This window comes from Silurus meridionalis, chromosome 24, assembly GCF_014805685.1.
Source record: "Silurus meridionalis isolate SWU-2019-XX chromosome 24, ASM1480568v1, whole genome shotgun sequence".
NCBI lineage: Eukaryota > Metazoa > Chordata > Actinopteri > Siluriformes > Siluridae > Silurus > Silurus meridionalis.
Genome location: NC_060907.1, coordinates 2685197 through 2703375, shown reverse-complemented (window position 1 = coordinate 2703375; position 18179 = coordinate 2685197). Strand labels below are relative to the sequence as shown.

The following is an 18179-nucleotide window of genomic DNA, read 5'->3' as shown; positions in this document are numbered from 1 at the left end:
TGTTAGAGTCAGTATTAGAGTCAGTGTAAGACTCTCAGTGTTTGAGCCAATGTTGGAGTCAGTATTAGAGTTGGTGTTAGACTCTCAGTGTTAAGAGTTGGTGTTAGAGTCAGTATTGGAGTCAGTGTTAGACTCTCAGTGTTAGAGTTGTGTTAGAGTCAGTGTTAGACTCTCAGTGTTAAGAGTTGGTGTTAGAGTCAGTATTAGAGTCAGTATTAGACTCTCAGTGTTAAGAGTTGGTGTTAGAGTCAGTATTAGAGTCAGTGTTAGACTCTCAGTGTTAGAGTCAGTATTAGAGTCAGTATTAGACTCTCAGTGTTAAGAGTTGGTGTTAGAGTCAGTATTAGAGTCAGTGTTAGACTCTCAGTGTTAAGAGTTGGTGTTAGAGTCAGTATTAAAGTCAGTGTTAGACTCTCAGTGTTAAGAGTTGGTGTTAGAGTCAGTATTAAAGTCAGTGTTAGAGTCAGTGTTAGACTCTCAGTGTTAAGAGTTGGTGTTAGAGTCAGTGTTAGACTCTCAGTGTTAGAGTCAGTATTAGAGTCAGTGTTAGACTCTCAGTGTTAAGAGTTGGTGTTAGAGTCAGTATTAAAGTCAGTGTTAGAGTCAGTATTAGAGTCAGTGTTAGACTCTCAGTGTTAAGAGTTGGTGTTAGAGTCAGTATTAGAGTCAGTGTTAGACTCTCAGTGTTAAGAGTTGGTGTTAGAGTCAGTATTAAAGTCAGTGTTAGAGTCAGTGTTGGACACACCGATGCCGTGAATGTTGTGAAACACTGTGCAGTTGAGCGTGTTACCTGTGTGTGTGAGGAGAAGGTTAACAGGAGCAGAAGCAACCGCAGGAACATCACTCAGCCTGAGAGTCACTGCATCATCACTCTGCCACCCTCAACATCGCACCTACAGGGAGACGAGTCCACACAGATACGTGACACTTTACATTTACAAAGCATTAAATATTATCCATTTATATCCATTTAGAGTTACATTCAACTTCCTGTTCTCACTAGCATCCTAATCTGTGACCACGAGTGTCTGACTGGGACTGGGATGTGGACTGGGATGTGGACTGCGATGTGGAATTGGATTTGGACTGGGATGTGGACTTGGATGTAGACTTGGATGTAGACTGGGATGTGGACTTGGATGTGGACTGGGATGTGGAATTGGATTTGGACTTGGATGTGGACTGGGATGTGGACTTGGATTTGGACTGGGATGTGGAATTGGACTTGGATGTGGACTGCGATGTGGAATTGAATTTGGACTGGGATGTGAACTTGGATGTAGACTTGGATGTAGAATGGGATGTGGACTTGGATGTGGACTGGGTGTGGAATTGCATTTGGACTTGGATGTGGACTGGGATGTGTAATTGGATTTGGACTGGGATGTGGACTTAGATGTGGACTGGGATGTTCAAACAGAAAAAGTTTGGCTCTATATTGTACACAATTTCTAACTCTGCATTCGAGGAAAGAGACGAGGAGATAATCAGCCGTCACTGCGTCCACACCAACAGTGTGAACAGCTTTCTCCTCATGCTTCTCAAAAGATTTAATGAAAACCAGGCGTTTGGCTATTCTCAGCATCTTACACAACACACAACACGCAACACGCAACACACAACACGCAACACACGAACATCACATCTCTCACAGCAGCTACACACTGGGACTGTAAAATGATGGTATTATGAATAAAACATGCGCTTATTATAGATCCTGCAGCCATTAATAAAGATGTGTGTGTGTGCAGCATGCATGATGTGTTATCATCATCATCATCATCATCATCATTATGGTCATCATCAAATTCATGTCATCTCACAGTAAACAGGAACTGAATGAGCAGGAGTGTGTGTCTCTGAGGAGGGAGAACAGTTTTCCTATACTGAAAGAGCCCACACACACACACACACACACACACACACACACACACACACACACACACACACACACAAGCAGGGCAGTGGGCCACAGACCATGGTTCAATTGACAGAATGTCATGTAGTGCAAAGAAATCACATAACTTGTATCATTGTGGTGTTTTTATTTATTTTTTTAATATTTCTTTGTGAACCTATTTATTTATTTATTTACATATTTATTTGCAATTATTTAGTTTTTATTTATCTTTATTACTTAATTTACTTTTTAATTTTGCTTCATTTTTGTTTATATTTAAATGTATTTGTGTAATTTATTTATTATTTGATTGTTTTTTTATTTTCTTTTTACACATTTATTTGCTTATTTAATGTTTATTTCATATACTTATTTGTGTACCCTATTTATTTATTTGTTTATTATTTATTTGATGTATTTTCTGTTTACTTTTTTTGTTCCTTTTGATTTATTTGTTTGGGATTTTTTTCTTAAGGGTTTTTTTTGTAAAAAAAGAGGAATAAACAAAACAAAACAAACACACACATACACACACACACACACAAACAAATTATGACATGGTCACAGAGACTGATTGTGGTTTATACTAATATGTGTGTGTGTGTGTGTGTGTGTGTGTGTGTGTGTGTGTGTGTGTGTGTGTGTGTGTGTGTGTGTGTGTGTTTGGGGGGGGCAGTAGGTAACGAGTAACTAATGGTTTATTGCCACAGGTAGGCAGTGGAATTACACAGTCATACATCACACACAAGAAGTGCTTGGACCCCTTCAGGTCGCTCACAGCTTCACAGACTTCTCAGGAAAGTCCACGCTGGAGTCCGTGTTCCTCCCTGGATGACCTCTGGTGTCCTTGTCCGGTGTGCGAGAAGGTGGGCGTCGTTTTTGAAGCCGGAGAACGGAACGGAATCTGAAACGTTTCTGCAAAAAACACCCTGAACGTGAAAACATTTTTTGGCTAAAACGTTTCAAATTCCATCCTGTTCCACACTGTAACCATGTAAGACCCCGGGATTCCAGCAGGATGTAAAGGCACGGGGGTTTGGATGTCTCACACACACACACACACACACACACACACACACACACACACACACACATTTCTTTTTGTTTTGGTCACAAAAAATAATAAAACATCAGGATTTAGTACACATTACTGTATACACTGGTGTGTGTGTGTGTGTGTGTGTGTGTGTGTGTGTGTGTCTTTACGTAAGTAAATGTATATGTGTGTGCATACATGTGTTTGTATCTATGTGCATGTGTGTATATGTGTGTGTGTGTGTGTGTGTGTGTGTGTGTGTGTGTGTGTGTGTGTGTGTGTGTGTGTGAAAGAGCGAGAGAGACCTGCAAACCAAGCCTGCATTCTAATGCTCACTTGGTGAAAGCCTGTGGTTTTCAAGGAAAGATGCCTCGACACACACACGCACACACACACACACACATGCACTCACGTGCACACACGGCTCTTGAAATGAGCCGGGTCTCACAGCACTGATTTAATCTCAATGCTAACGCCCTGGAGATTACACCTGGAGGCAAACGATCTTCTGTTCTGTGGTAACGATCTCTCTGTGTCTGTTTCACAAACACTATCATCACACACACACACACACACACACACACACACACACACACACACAGAGCAGCCATCAGAAAAAGCAGCAGTGTCTCAAACTGTGTCAAGTGATTGTAGCTGCCACAGATAATACAATCAATACTACACATCCCACCCTCTATTACACTTCACTCACACACACACACACACACACACACACACACACACACACACACACACACATCTCACCTTAAGGATACACACTGTATTACTAATCTCAAAAAGAAAGTGTGTGTGCTCATGTATGTGTGTATTGTATGTGTGTTGATCTGAATTTGTCCTTGTTACTGGAACAGTGTGAAATTCCTTCTCGGCTTCCCTCTGTGTGTGTGTGTGTGTGTGTGTGTGTGTGTGTGTGTGTGTGTGTGTGTGTGTAAAATGCACCCTCCTGTGCACATTAACACTAATGAAATTATGGCACAAAGAGGTGAGTTTGTGTGTGTGTGCTGTGTTTAAATCTATATGACGTGAGTACAGTGTGGTTATAAGCACTCATTAAAAGCGTATTAGCATCCTGAGTCCTGAGTGTGTGATTAAATGAGCTGAGAGCCAATTAAGGCTAACATGCTCCACTGACCCCTAGTGCCAACACACACGGCTCAGCAAACACACGCTGGCGTTCTAAACTAAAACACTTGGTTTGTATCTTCAGTCTAAATTCTGTGTATTTCATCTCACAGATGTGAAAGCTGGTCTTGGTCCTGCGTTGCAGTTTGGATGATGATTGATTCGGAAATGAAAGGAACAAGAGGAGAGACTTTCTCTCGCTTTTTCCTTAATGGGGTCAGTGCTCTTGGAAAACTGTGACCATCCAGACACTCCTGCTGAATCCTAATTAGCAAAGATAGAAGAGCAGATAGAGACAGGAGCTTTCTCATCTTCTCCGTTTTACTTGAATTATAAATACTGAGAAGGAAAATCTGTGAAAATCACAAAAAAATGGGTTTTTTGATTACTTACGGAGAAATTCCGCTTGACTTAGTCTTCAGTGTCCATCGGTGTGTATCAGTTTTCTATCAGACTCCATCAGTGTCCATCTATCTCCATTAATGTCTATCAGTGTCCATCAGTGTTCACCAATGTCCAAAAGTCTTCATCTGTCTCCACCAGTGTCCAAAAGTCTTCTTCAATGTCTCCATCAGTGTCTCCATCCAGGGGCATCTGTGTTCACTAGTTTCTTCCATTGTCCATTATTCCATCAGTGTCCATAAGTGTCCGTCAGTCTCCACCAGTGTCCATCAGTCTTCATCATTATGCATTAAACACCATCAGTCTCCATCAGTGTCCATCAGAGTCCACCAGTCTAAATCAGTATCCATTAATCACCATCGGTCTCCATCAGTGTCTTTCAATCTCCCTCAGTCTTCCTCAGTGTCCATCAGTCTTCCTCAGTGTCCATCAGTCTTCCTCGGTCTCTAGCAATAATCTGACAGACATCATCATTCTCCATCATGTCTATCAGTCTCCACCAATGTCCATCAGTCTTCATCAGTATCCATTAATGACTATCGGTCTCCATCAGTGTCCAACGGCCTTCCTCATTATACATCAGTCTTCTTCTGTATACAGTAGTTCAGTGTCCATCGGCCTTCCTCAGTATACATCAGTCTTCCTCTGTATACATCAGTCTTCCTCTGTATACATCAGTGTCCATCGGTTGTCCTCTGTATACATCTGTGTCCATCAGTCTCCATCAGTGTCTATCAATCTCCCCCTTAGTATACATCAGTGTTCATCAGTCTTCCTTAGTGTCCATCAGTCTTCCTCAGTCTCTAGCAATTATCTGACAAACACCATCATTCTCGATCATGTCCATCAGTTTGCACCAGTGTCTATCAGTCTCCACCAGTATCCATTGATCACCATCAGTCTCCATCAGTGTCCCTCAGTCTTCCTCTGTATACATCAGTGTCCCTCAGTCTTCCTCTGTATACATCAGTGTCCCTCAGTCTTCCTCTGTATACATCAGTGTCCCTCAGTCTTCCTCGGTATACCTTATACTGTATTATACTCTACATTATACTGTATTATATAACAGTCTCCATGATTCTAAATCAGTGCATGTCAATTTCCATCTGTCTCCATCAGTGTCTATCAGTCTTCACCAGTGCTGACCTCAATAATGATGAAACAATAATGATTCAATGGTTCCCCTTTAGTGTCTGATCTATTAGACTCAATTAGCTACTTACAAATATAGTTATATTTAGCATACAGAAATCCAGTAAAATCTAATAAAATAACCTTACAGAAGAACAGAAATGCTAAAAGCTGAAGGAGTATGGCACGTGCTAGGTGAAAGTCGTGACAAATTCGAATCGGATGAGTTAGTTGATAAACTGAGCGCAAGAAACGCTACTTTATTTACATCAATGCAATATCAGAGTTTTCATCTTTTTAAAAAATGATCCAATTATTTATATAGAAAAACATATATGGCTTCTTGCACGTCTATTATTGTCCTGTTGTCATGTCAATTTGCAAGCGAAATGGACGTGAAAATCATAGACAGTGTTCTTGCAGCTCATTCGGGCGTGTAGTAGAGACAGGAAATTAGCCTATTGAGAGGAAAAAAAACAAACCGTGTTTATATAAAAACACTAGAGTGACAAATAAGCGCTCTTATCTCTCTGTTTATAGAAACGCAGGAGCCATTTTCAGCCCGTAGTCTCACATCCGTCCAGCTTTTATTCATTCACATCACTTATTCGGACGCATGATAGAGTTCAGTCTGAGTCTCATCAAATCTGGATTATTTATTAGCTATCAAACCACTGCAACGTTTTTATTCCGACATTTTTTTTATTACATTCGGTTAAAAGTTTAGGCCGAGGTCAACAGAGGAAGATCGCAGCCAAGCGGAAATGAGGAGAAACAGAAATGAATCATTTCTGCTTCCTGTACAGCGCTGTAGCCATTGTTTTCACGTCGAATGCAAAGTCAAAGCGAACGTCAACGCAACAAACAAATCGCTCTACGTGTCAAAAAATCAACGAATTGTTCGTAAACAACCCACTGCTACTGCAAAGCATAAAAGAAGTTCATTTCACATTTCCTTTATCATAAAAATATGAAATGGAGAATATCACCAGACTGCTAAGCAAAGGATGACCAGATGATACTCCAAATCAGCTACTTCTTCACTTCAGCACTCAGTTGGTTTAGTTCCCATCGCTTCATCTCCCATTTTTGCATTTTCTCATCGTTTTATTTCCATTTATCCGACTTGTTTTTCGCTCAGTCCGGGTATATTTTCTTCTGGTTTATGTTAGAATTTTAAACTAAGGCTGCATCTGTTCTATGTTACACCAGAATGGTTCCAAAATGCAAATTATAATTTATTAAAAATGATTTCTGGACACGTTAAAAAATGCCCTCACTCCCACCCACCACAGGACATGATGCAGAACAAATACTTTTCTCCTGTTGTTAATGTTAGCATTGTTAACTCATAGACCCTGGTGAGTGTGATTGACAGGAAGTTCAGGTGTGAGTTCAGAGCATTGAACACAATTCATCCATCCATCCATGCATCCATCCATCCATGCATCCATCCATCCATTCCTCCATCCATCCATCCATCCATCCATCCATTCATCCATCCATCCATCCATCCATCCATCAATCCATCCCTCTATCCATGCATCCATCCATCCATCCATCCATCCATCCATCCCTCTATCCATGCATCCATCCCTTTATCCATGCATCTATCCGTAGGTCTATCTATTTGTGGTAATAATTGTGTGTATATAATCTGTTGTTTGCAGGAAGGTGTGCAAATCATTAGCATTGTGTTGGTGCTATACATCAATTCTCAACAGTGAATTTGTTTAAATGAGTGTGTAAATCAGACGAGACCGACACACACACACACACACACACACACACACACACACACACACACACACACACACACAGTAAAGCAGGCAACAAATCAAAAAGGGAAAACGCACACAGTGATGTCAAGTTGCAGTGTGTGTGTGTGTGTGTGTGTGTGTGTGTGTGTGTGTTTGATTGCCAGCTCGATGGTGTTCTGCCTTACAGTGAATGGTTCCACAATAACATCTGCACTGCTGTGTGGTGCTGCATGAAAATAAAATCAGGTTTGTGTAAATTAGAGATTGTATAGAGGGGCTGACCTGTGTGTGTGTGTGTGTGTGTGTGTGTGTGTGTGTGTGTGTGCTGTTAAATGGTATGTTATCACTGGTTTGTGTGTGTGTATCATTAGTGTATTTGAATGATGTAGGTGTGTGTGTGTGTGTGCAGTTGTATGTGTTGTTGAGTAAAGTGTGTTGTTGAGTGGTGTGATTGTGTATTATTTAGTAATGTGTGTGTTTTGAGTGTGTAAGTGACACCTAAAACGCTCAGTCTACATATAGCAGAGCACATGCTACAAAACAGGATTCATACAGATTGTGTCCTAAACCACCATCCACTGTTATACACTCATACAAACACACACACACACACACACAAACACACACACATACACTCACATACATAACATATTCTTTTTGAAATTGTGACTAAACATGATGTGACTAAACTTTGCACATTGTTATCACTACTCTATATTATAGAGTAGTGTTATGAAGCAGGGTTCCTCTCATCACCCCAATCTTTATTATTTTTCTACAGTAGCACACCCCCTAGCGTTCTTTTTCCTCTTTCACCACAGGACCACACTAACCATTACAATTCTTCCAGGAAGACATGGTGCACTGTGAGAGTTACCTAGAGTTACGAACTGTTTCCGTTCTCAAGATCTGTGCATTATAGCAGCAAGAAACAGCATTTCCCTCACCATTGTCTCTTTCCATTCCTTTCTTTATGACCAGTGCTGGATAAAGCACACAAACCATGTACTTGAGTTAAAGTAGAGATACACAAGGTCAAATATGACTCCAGTGAAAGAGTCCCTTTAAACTTTCACCTGAGTAAAAGTACAAAAGGTATTGCTTTCAAAAGTACGGATTTATTACGACTATAACAGTCCTATTATCATTTTTGTCACAAGACTCTTTGCTTAATCAACTCAGTCTATGGAAAGACTCGAACGTGACTCTCAGCACACTGATCTATTAAATAGAGCCACAAGTGTTGTGGCAAGTTAAAGTCCATTCATTTATTCCTCTCAAAATGTACTGCTTGCTGTTAAACTGTATGTTGGTGATAAGTTGAGCAGTTCATAAATAAAAACGAACGACTGATTTGAGTAAAAAGTAATATATTTGACATTAAAATGTAATGAAGTCAAATGATATTGTGATTTGTGGTGAGAGTAGGTAGCAGGTGGAGAAGAGCCTGGAGAGGTGGAGGTACATGCTGGAGAGAAGGGGAATGAAAGTCAGTAGGAGTAAGACAGAGTACATGTGTGTGAATGTGAGGGAGGGCAGTGGAGTGATGCGGTTGCAGGGAGAAGAGGTGGAGAAGGTGGAAGAGTTCAGGGTCAACAGTGTAAAGTAATGGAGAGTGTGTTAGAGAAGTGAAGAAAAGAGTGCAGGCAGGGTGGAGTGAGTGGAGAAGAGTGATAGCAGGAGTGATTTGTGATAGAAGGGTATCTGTGAGTGAAAGGAAAGTTTATAGGACTGTGGTGAGACCTGAGATGTTGTATGGATTAGAGACAGTGGCATTGAGTAAAAGACAGGAGGTGGAGCTGGAGGTAGCAGAGCTGAAGATGTTGAGATGTTCATTGGGAGTGACAACGATGAACAGGATTAGAAATGAGTTCATTAGACAGACAGCGCATAGAGGACATTTTTGTGCAGAGGAGGGACATGGGGTATATCAGTAGGATAATGCTGAGGATGGAGCCACCAGGAAGGAGGAAAAAGGAAGACCAAGGAGGAGGTTTATAGATGTGGTGAGGGAAGACATGCAGGTAGTTGGTTTGAATGAGGCAGATGTAGAGGACAGGGGGTGTGGAGTTGAAGAAATCAAAGTCTCCCTAAAAGAAAATATACAGATATAAAAAGTATAAACGATATAAAAGTACAGATACACGAAAAAGCTGCACTGTTCATCACTGCTTATGACTGCTTATGACTGCTGTTCATCACTGCTTAGATTTAGTTAAAAAACTAAATCTAAAACTGGAGACTCCTTCCACAAATAACTAAATAAATAAACATCACTTTATAGACCAACATTCACATTTTTATCCAGTTTACGTAGAACATTCTCAGAAAACCCTCTACTGACACTCTGACTTCAACAGCTCTGTGCAGATATCAGGATGAAAAAAGGAATCAGTGAGTTGGAATCTCAGACTATATTACTTTTGCAGACGTTTCAGTCTAAAAGTCATTCCACAGATTAAAACTAGCGTGTTTTTTCTATCAGTGCGTTTGTGTATTACATTAGCGTTTCCTCTGCTTCCTGTTTTACTAAACGTCTTGGGCTTTACCTCCTCAAACACACCCATTGCACACGTTTATTCTCTTTTAATGCTGAAATGAAGGATGTTAAATCAGCGTCGGAGTGTGTGGAATGAGGAATGCGAGCGGAGATGAGAAATGTCCTCACACACAGCAGAGAGGCAGCAGGAGAATGTGAAGTGTGTGACTGCGGTGTGGTGTTTGTGAACCCTGACTTTTCTTCTGCTTTACATACACACAGCCTTCAATATGTCTCGCCTCAGGAGAATAGAAAACCCACATGGACACACACACACACACACACACACACACACACAGCAAATATGATGGAGATCAAAAGCTTTTACACCTTCCAGACTTTTATCTTCTTTTTGTTCCCCTGACACACACACACACACACACACACACACACACACACACACACCTCATGTCCTGTGCAGATCAACCTACTGCTTTTTTCCATTATTCATACACTATATGGCCAAAAGTTTGTGCACATCTTACATAAGACCGATATGTGATTTTAAACATCTGATTCCAGAATTACTTCCAATTTGCTGTTAAGATAACCCTCCACTCTCAAGATTTTAAAGAACTCAACCGCAAGCAGGGCGCGGAAAGACGGCGCTGAAGCAAACAAGTGGCATCTAGACAAGACATGGAGCTCAATTGGAGTGGAAGCCCCTCTCTGTCTTGAAGCCTGCTGATGCTTATAAAAGGCGGCCAGGAGGACAGTGAGGTGGAGAATCTTTGGCTCCCAACTAATAGTGGCTCTCTCTCCTATTTCTCTTGCTACAGGCAAAAGACGGCAGATGTGGAAGAGGAATTCCCACCGGATCCTCGCAACACCTCGTAAGTGAGGGAGATTCATCAACCCTGCGCAGGAAGACCCCGACCCCTACGAGCCGATAGTGACCGTGGCAGAGTCAGCCCACCTGTCGGGACCTTAGGCGAACGCCCCGCTCCTTCTGCCGCTCTGGCCACTTCTCACCCGTTTTATTCCGGGCACTAGAACACTATCCCCTTCCTTTTACTTTTAGTTTTGGTCCCTAATAAAGACACCTTAACCCCGATTTAAGTTTCTCGTGTCTGTGTTCAGCCCGACGTGGCGGCAAGTCGCTACACAATAAACAAATCTTTACTGGTATGCTAAATTACAAACTTAATATAAATCAGACTATAACTCTTGATTTTTACAAAGTCCTCAGGGTCTCTAGATGAAGCTTACCCTCAAATATTGTCTCAGCATTTCTAATAATGTCACACTTAGAAATTTTTCTAGTTGTTTTCTAAAGTTTCTAGTTGTAGCTCACACTCACAAAAATTTACCTTAAAGCTTTTATAAGTAGCTCACATTCACAAAATTCTACCTCAGAGATTTTAGTAGAACCCCCCACCCACACACACACACACACACACACACACACACACACATACATCATTGGATCATTAAATGTCTGCGAATCTGTTTCATTTGATCTTGTTCAATTGGCATTTTGCTGTGTTTTATGACTGCACTATTCCCACAGTAATGTATGTAATGCAGTATTGAATTTGACAAATGAAAGAGGGAAAAAAGAAAGAGAGAAAGCAAGTGAGAGAGAGAGAGAGAGAGAGAGAGAGAGAGATAGCCCCAGGTAAGCATGTGTACAGAGAAGTGTGCACTCCAACAACACTAATGCATTTATTTTCAATCAAATGACCCCTTAATTCTTTGTCAAAAGTACTTTTCTTCACAAAAAATTTAATTAGTGTAACTGAGTTATATGAGGAATTTAGAGACAGCACATCACCTCCAGTGAATACAAGTGAATTTGTAGCCTTAAACACACTTGAGCAAAAGATTTACAGCCCAGAGGGGGTAAATCTGTGATTCATCACTAATATACTGTACTGTCTCTCGCAATTGTAATGAATTGTAATTGTTAAGACACTGAGTTGATGGATTAGTAGATACTAAATCAGTGTACACTTTCTATGCTCGCACCAATCAGAGGCAAAATCTAATGGTTTTCCATGCAGTGTGTTAAATTGTCGTCAATTGGCTGTTTAATATGCGTAATTTTATAATTAAGGGGAACCAATACTTTTACATCACAAACAGATGCAGTTATCATTTGTAAACATAGTAAACTCTTAGGTGTTCATAAATATCGTTTTAATATTAAGCCTATGTTAGCTGAAGACCATAAAGTTTCCCTTCATCAGGTCCAGGTTCTGCTCCAGGCTCTCCCTTCACCGGGGCATTTATGATACATATCTTGTGAAGGGCACAGAGGGACATCCTGGTAACCACCTAAACTACTTCTTGCCATTGTGTGCTCCTTGAAAAAGCAGCAAATGGAAGCTTTTGTGCCACATTTGCTGCCTGTTGGTGGGTATGTTTGTCTGACTGTTGGTTTGTTTATCTGATTATTATCCTGTTATTCTGCTTGATGGCCTGTACTTTGTTGTCCCTTCCACCTTTTGCCAGCTCCCTTTGAGTTGAGAACAGACAAGAAGGAGCACACACCTACCTTCTTCACATAGGGGTTCATAAAGGTTTAGACACAGTAGGTAAGAAGGCAATTTCCCTTGTTTTATTGTTTGCTTAGCTTTGTGCAGCTAGCTAGTTTTTGGCAGTCATGTAGCGATCTCTAAATACATCCTAGGTTTGCCGGTACTCTACATGCCATTATGTTATGTGTTGGAAAATTAAACTATATGTCCACCCTCCTTCCCTACAGGCATTCACTGTCACTACACTTACCTGCTAATCTTACATTTTTAATGTTCTTCCAATCACCCAAAGTCTTTGCCTTCTGTGGGAACAAACAGTGGACAACAACTGATGAACGATTAGTCAATGCATTTTAATAAGACTAAAAAGAGGATCAGAAAGACTAAAGATACACTGACTGGTTGAAAACAAAGTGGTGCTATGTTTAAAATAGCACGTTTTTGTGATATGTGGAAAAAAAAACTGAAATAACCAATGTCTGATCTTTTGCACCTTTTTTAACACCATTCAAGTGAAAAACAAACAGGAAAAAAGTGAAAACTAATAATAACCTGATTGCATAAGTATGCAAACCCTCTTAGAATAATAACCCTGTTCTTAGAATTGCCACATACAAACTCATGCATTAAAAGTAATTCATGCTCGTCAGTAAAACACAAATACATTTTAGTGATATTCTGTAAACCAAACCATCAATTTAGACAGTTCAAAACAATAGAGAATATTGTAAGGTTATGAGCTTATCACTTAACTACAAATAACTCTTGGTTACTGAATTGAAGGACGGGAGTTCAAGCACCAATATTTGGGCCCAATATTTGGGCCCATGAGCAAGGCCCTTAACCCTCTGTGCTCCAGGGGTACTGTATCATGGCTGACCTTGCGCTCTGACCCCAGATTCTCAACAATGAATTCCTCCTTTTCTTTTTACCCCTTTAAAGAACCACCATTCATTTGCTGAAGCATGGTGGTGGAAGCATCATACAAATGAGCTGATTCTTCTTAGCTTAAGTGGGTCTGTAATTAAGATTCACCTAAAGATGTCCAGCACAATAATGTCAAAAGTCACCAAATCCAAGTCAGCAAAGGAATGGCTTCTGAAAAAGAAATTTTCATTTTGGAAGACAAAGAGAAAACCTGTGGAAACTGAAGAGTGCTGTGCACAGGAGAACTTATTGCAATTTGATCATATTGGGAAAAATTTAGCAAGGAAGAGTGGAATAAAATGAATAAAATGAAGATATTGTTAGACCCAAAAACTGGGAGCACTGCATCACAAGCAAAAGTTGCTATATAGGTGTTTGTATTTGTATATATGTATAAGTATTTCTCATTGAACATGTATACTTGTTGGAAATGTAAAAAAAGTACTAAAACGTTAGTACCTTTTACATTTAAACTTTATACACTGGTGTGTAGACTTTTTTTTTTACACATATTTAAACGTCCATCTGTTGCAGTAAACCCGCCTCTGTAATTAACATGGCACATGCACGGACCGTATGTGCGTAGGTTGGAGACTAACGAGCATGGAATATGTAAATAAAGTGCAGATTGTCATGGTGACCATTGCCAAGGCAACACAACACAAACTAGGTCAAGAGGTGACAACATTATCAATTATGAAACGCTCTTGGACGACACAGGAGTTCACGAACCTCTCGTACTTCTGACGATGGGGCTCTTCCTGTAATTATCTCTACGGATGACCCAAAACCTACACTGCAACACTACATGGAGATCAATGGTATAACTGTTCCTGCTGAGTCGAATCGAGTTAGATGAGGAACTGAATGGTACCTATTTGAACCTGATATTCAAATTGGTATCCACAATATTCCCACAAAGCCTTGCACCATAAGTGTATGTAAAATGCACGAATGCATTAATACATATTACAAAGTGTTATCAAAAGGTTTTGAGACTAGCTTTGTTTACAAAAAAGTGCTTTATCTACGTATGTTCACACACTATCACCTTTAAAATATTGGCCTTGCACAGCAATACAATGCTCCCAGCATTCCTGCCACTTCTGGAACGTGTCCTGAGAGTCTTCCATTTGAAGCATGTCAAGCACCTTCTGCGCTGGATCTTCACACCATTTTGACACAGTGGTGACCTTTGAGCTGAACCTTCATCTTCGGTGAAGTCCGCAGGAGCCAAATCTGGCAAGTAGAGTGGGTGTGGAAGTGAGATTGTGTGGATTGTTCTCAGATGATCATCATGCACAAGTAGCCGAATGGTTTCGTCATTTTCAGGGGTTGAGCTCTTTGAAAGTCTTCCTTATGCCACTCAAAACACCTTAAAAGACTAATTGCGTATGCTCTTTGTTCTCACTTGATGAAATCGCAGGCATGGTAATGCATGTGGTGAGAATAGCACCTGTTAGAACCATTAATTTAGAAACCTTTTGATACCATCTTGTAGAACTACTGAAAACATCATGCCATCAATTATACTTGGGTTAATCTGCTATGTATATGGCTATCATAATGTCCTTTAATGACAAGTAATTTGTTGTAGTCCTTATGGTGTTTGATGCTGTTGATTTCTCCCTCAACAGCTGAAGAATTTGGCATTTCAATCCGCACTCAAGTGCTTGTTCAGTTTTTTCTCATTTAGAGTTTGGACTCCTGCACCTTACTTAAGACAGCTCTGCCTCTGAGCAACATCTGACCTCTATAAGTGATCCAGAACACAACTGCATGACAGGTGTTCAAGCTTTCTAAGTTCCCCACATTGCTACGCTCCTCCACTGAATTCCACTCCATTGATCACTCCTCCATCTACTGCTGTATGACTGATCCCCCCTTTTTTTCACCACTACACAACCGATCCCTCCTTTCTCTACTGCTGCATGACTGATCCTTCCTTCTTCCACCACTACACCACCGATCCCTCCTGCCTCTACTACTGTTTGACTGATCCCTTCTTCCTCTATCACTGCACCACTGATCCCTCCTTCCTCTACTGCTGTATGACTGATCCCTTCTTCCTCCACCACTTTTCCACTGATCCATCCTCACCCTACTGCTGTTTGACTGATCCCTCCTTCCTCTACCACTTTTCCACTGATCACTCCATCCTCTACGACTGCTCCATTGAGTCCCGGGAAGTGCAGACACACTGCCAATCAAACAGTTTCACTGTGCACATGACCTCTGGCTGTACAGGAGACACACAGCCAATCAGACAACAGCATTAATACCACATGACCCGTTTTTAGGGTCAAATGACAGAAGGGTCACATGAGTTAGGCTGAGTCAGTAAGATATTGAATAATCGCTGTTAATGATCAATGATTAGCACACACACACACACACACACACACACACACACACACACACACACACGTTTCAGTTCTCTTTACTGCAAAAACTTGCTGTCAACAGGTAAACACACACAAAAACACGTACACCCACACACACACACAACCCACTAAATGATGTTGTTTTGATTCTTGTTTATGCAGTGACATACACTCTGTGTGTGTGTGTGTGTGTGTGTGTGTGTGTGTGTGAGAGAGAGAGAGAGAGAGAGAGAGAGAGAGAGAGAAAGTGCATGTGTGCGTGTGTGTGTGTGCGTGTGCGTGTGTGTGGTTTAATAAATTACTCTTGTCTTTTGGCAGCATACTGGAATTCTCTAATGGGACACACACAGTGGTCCCCGATAAAACACATACACACACACACACACACACGCACACACGCATACACATGCATACACACACACACACACACACACACACACACACAATCACTGAATTCATGCAAAGGAATATGAGTCATACGTGTATAAACATACTCGCACACACACACACACACACACACACACACACACACACACACACACACACACACAAAGTAAAGACTCATTACACAGAACCCAATGAAACTTCAATACCGCACTAAACACACACACACACACACACACACACACACACACACACACACACACACAACAACAACATTGTTACACAATTCCTGGGGTGATTTTGACATCATAAGTGTACACACACAAGCAAACACACACAACACAGTTAATAGTGTATAATCACTTGAATTTTAAGTTTTTTATATGGCCTAAACTATAAAAGTCAGCAGTTGACATAGCAACACACACACACACACACACACACACACACACACACACACATATGCCGTCAATTAACTGCAGACCAATTTGGTATGGTCTGGTAAATGCTACAAAACACATAGGTCAATGTCTGCATGCAAACAAACACACACACACACACACACACACACACACACACACACACACACACACACACATGCACAGAAACAGCTCAATGACTTTTAGTGACTTGACATGATAGCTGGAGTTTGAACTTTTTAAGGGTCGATACTCTCGTACACACACACACACACACACACACACACACACACACACCAGTTCAGACCTTTATATAGAATCTCTTTCTGATGGAACAAATGTACATGCTTACATACATGTACATACGTCCCTTCAAACAGCAGAGATAAAAATTGTGTGTATGTATGTATGTATGTATGTGTGTGTGTGTGTGTGTGTGTGTGTGTGTGTGTGTGTGTGCATGTATGTGTGTGTGTTCATGCTTATAGGCTACTAGACTTAGCAGATTTATATCTCTAGGTATAAATGTTGTGTGTGATGGTGTGGTGTGTGTAAAGTCCGTCAGAATGTCTCAATGTCACTGTGATATTCGTCTCTAGGCACAGTTCTCACCACAGTGTTTGCTGCTAGCGATGATGCTGAGATTTTTGTCGAGGAAATGTTTCTCACTTGTATCGTGTGAAATCGCTGTGTACATTCTCCTCTAAAATTTTGCCTTCACTTGAACTAGGAGACCCAAACCTGTTCCAGCATCACAATGCCTTTGTACACAACGCCAGTTCAGTGAAGATATGTTTGACATGGTTGCAGTGGAAGATCACCTGCTGTTGAGCTCAGAACATCTTTGGGATGAATTGGAATGGTGACTTCACCCCAGGCTTCCTCACCTCACCTCACCTCATCTTAGTACCTGACTTTATATATTAAAACCCTTATACCTAAATGAGTGAAATCTCCACAAAATCTAGTGGAACATCTTCCCAGAAGAGTGGAGGTTATTAAAACAGCAACCGAGGACTAAAAGTGGAATGAGATGTTCAAAAATCACATACTAATTTTATGGTTTTAGTAAATAAAGCCCCAATTCCAGATGCTTTTCTACCAGTTTACCCGGAAAACCATTTTCTTCTGCTCAGTGAAAGCATTGACAAGGTTACACAATCTGGCAACACATTCCGACACCCACTGATTATCAGTTGTGAAGAAAAAAAAAAATATTTGTAAACTTTATATTTACTACACATAAGATCCCTGAAGACGGCTACAGATTCCACATTTCATTTGTTCAATTTTATAAAGATGACCTTCGCTTGAGCAGAAACTACTAAAATCCGTGGAACCTGTAAGGTAAAGGTTCTACTGAGCCGTGTGTGTGTGTGTGTGTGTGTGTGTGTGTGTGTGTGTGTGTGTGTGTGTGTGTTTAATCCTTCAGATTAACTGCTATAAGTACAAATACCTGAACACACACTGCTTTATATATAGACGTTAGAGAGCGTTATGAAAAGATTACACTTCTCTTCTTCTATTTGGAGCTCCATAGTTACTGTTACACCACGATCCCACGTTCTGATTGGTTAAAACATTATGGTTTCTATAGTAACAGCTTGAAAGCGAGATTGAATCATTGATAAAAAGAAATGCTTGAGTTAAATAAAAAAGAAAGCTACACTATAT

The 18179-nt window shown here is 40.7% G+C and overlaps 1 protein-coding gene across 3 annotated transcripts in view; it reads right to left on the bottom strand.

Moving 5' to 3' along the window:
• Positions 1–18179, bottom strand: part of gcgrb (glucagon receptor b) — a 34658-nt gene that overhangs the window by 15177 nt on the left and 1302 nt on the right. For 2 of the 3 annotated variants that reach the window (XM_046838002.1, XM_046838001.1), the window contains one exon: positions 791–893. In XM_046838002.1, the coding sequence (XP_046693958.1) occupies positions 791–841 (51 nt within the window). In that variant the 5' untranslated portion in view covers positions 842–893. Of the gene's footprint in view, positions 1–790; positions 894–2637; positions 2815–18179 lie in introns of those variants that run through there. The other variant, XM_046838004.1, reaches the window with a different exon arrangement.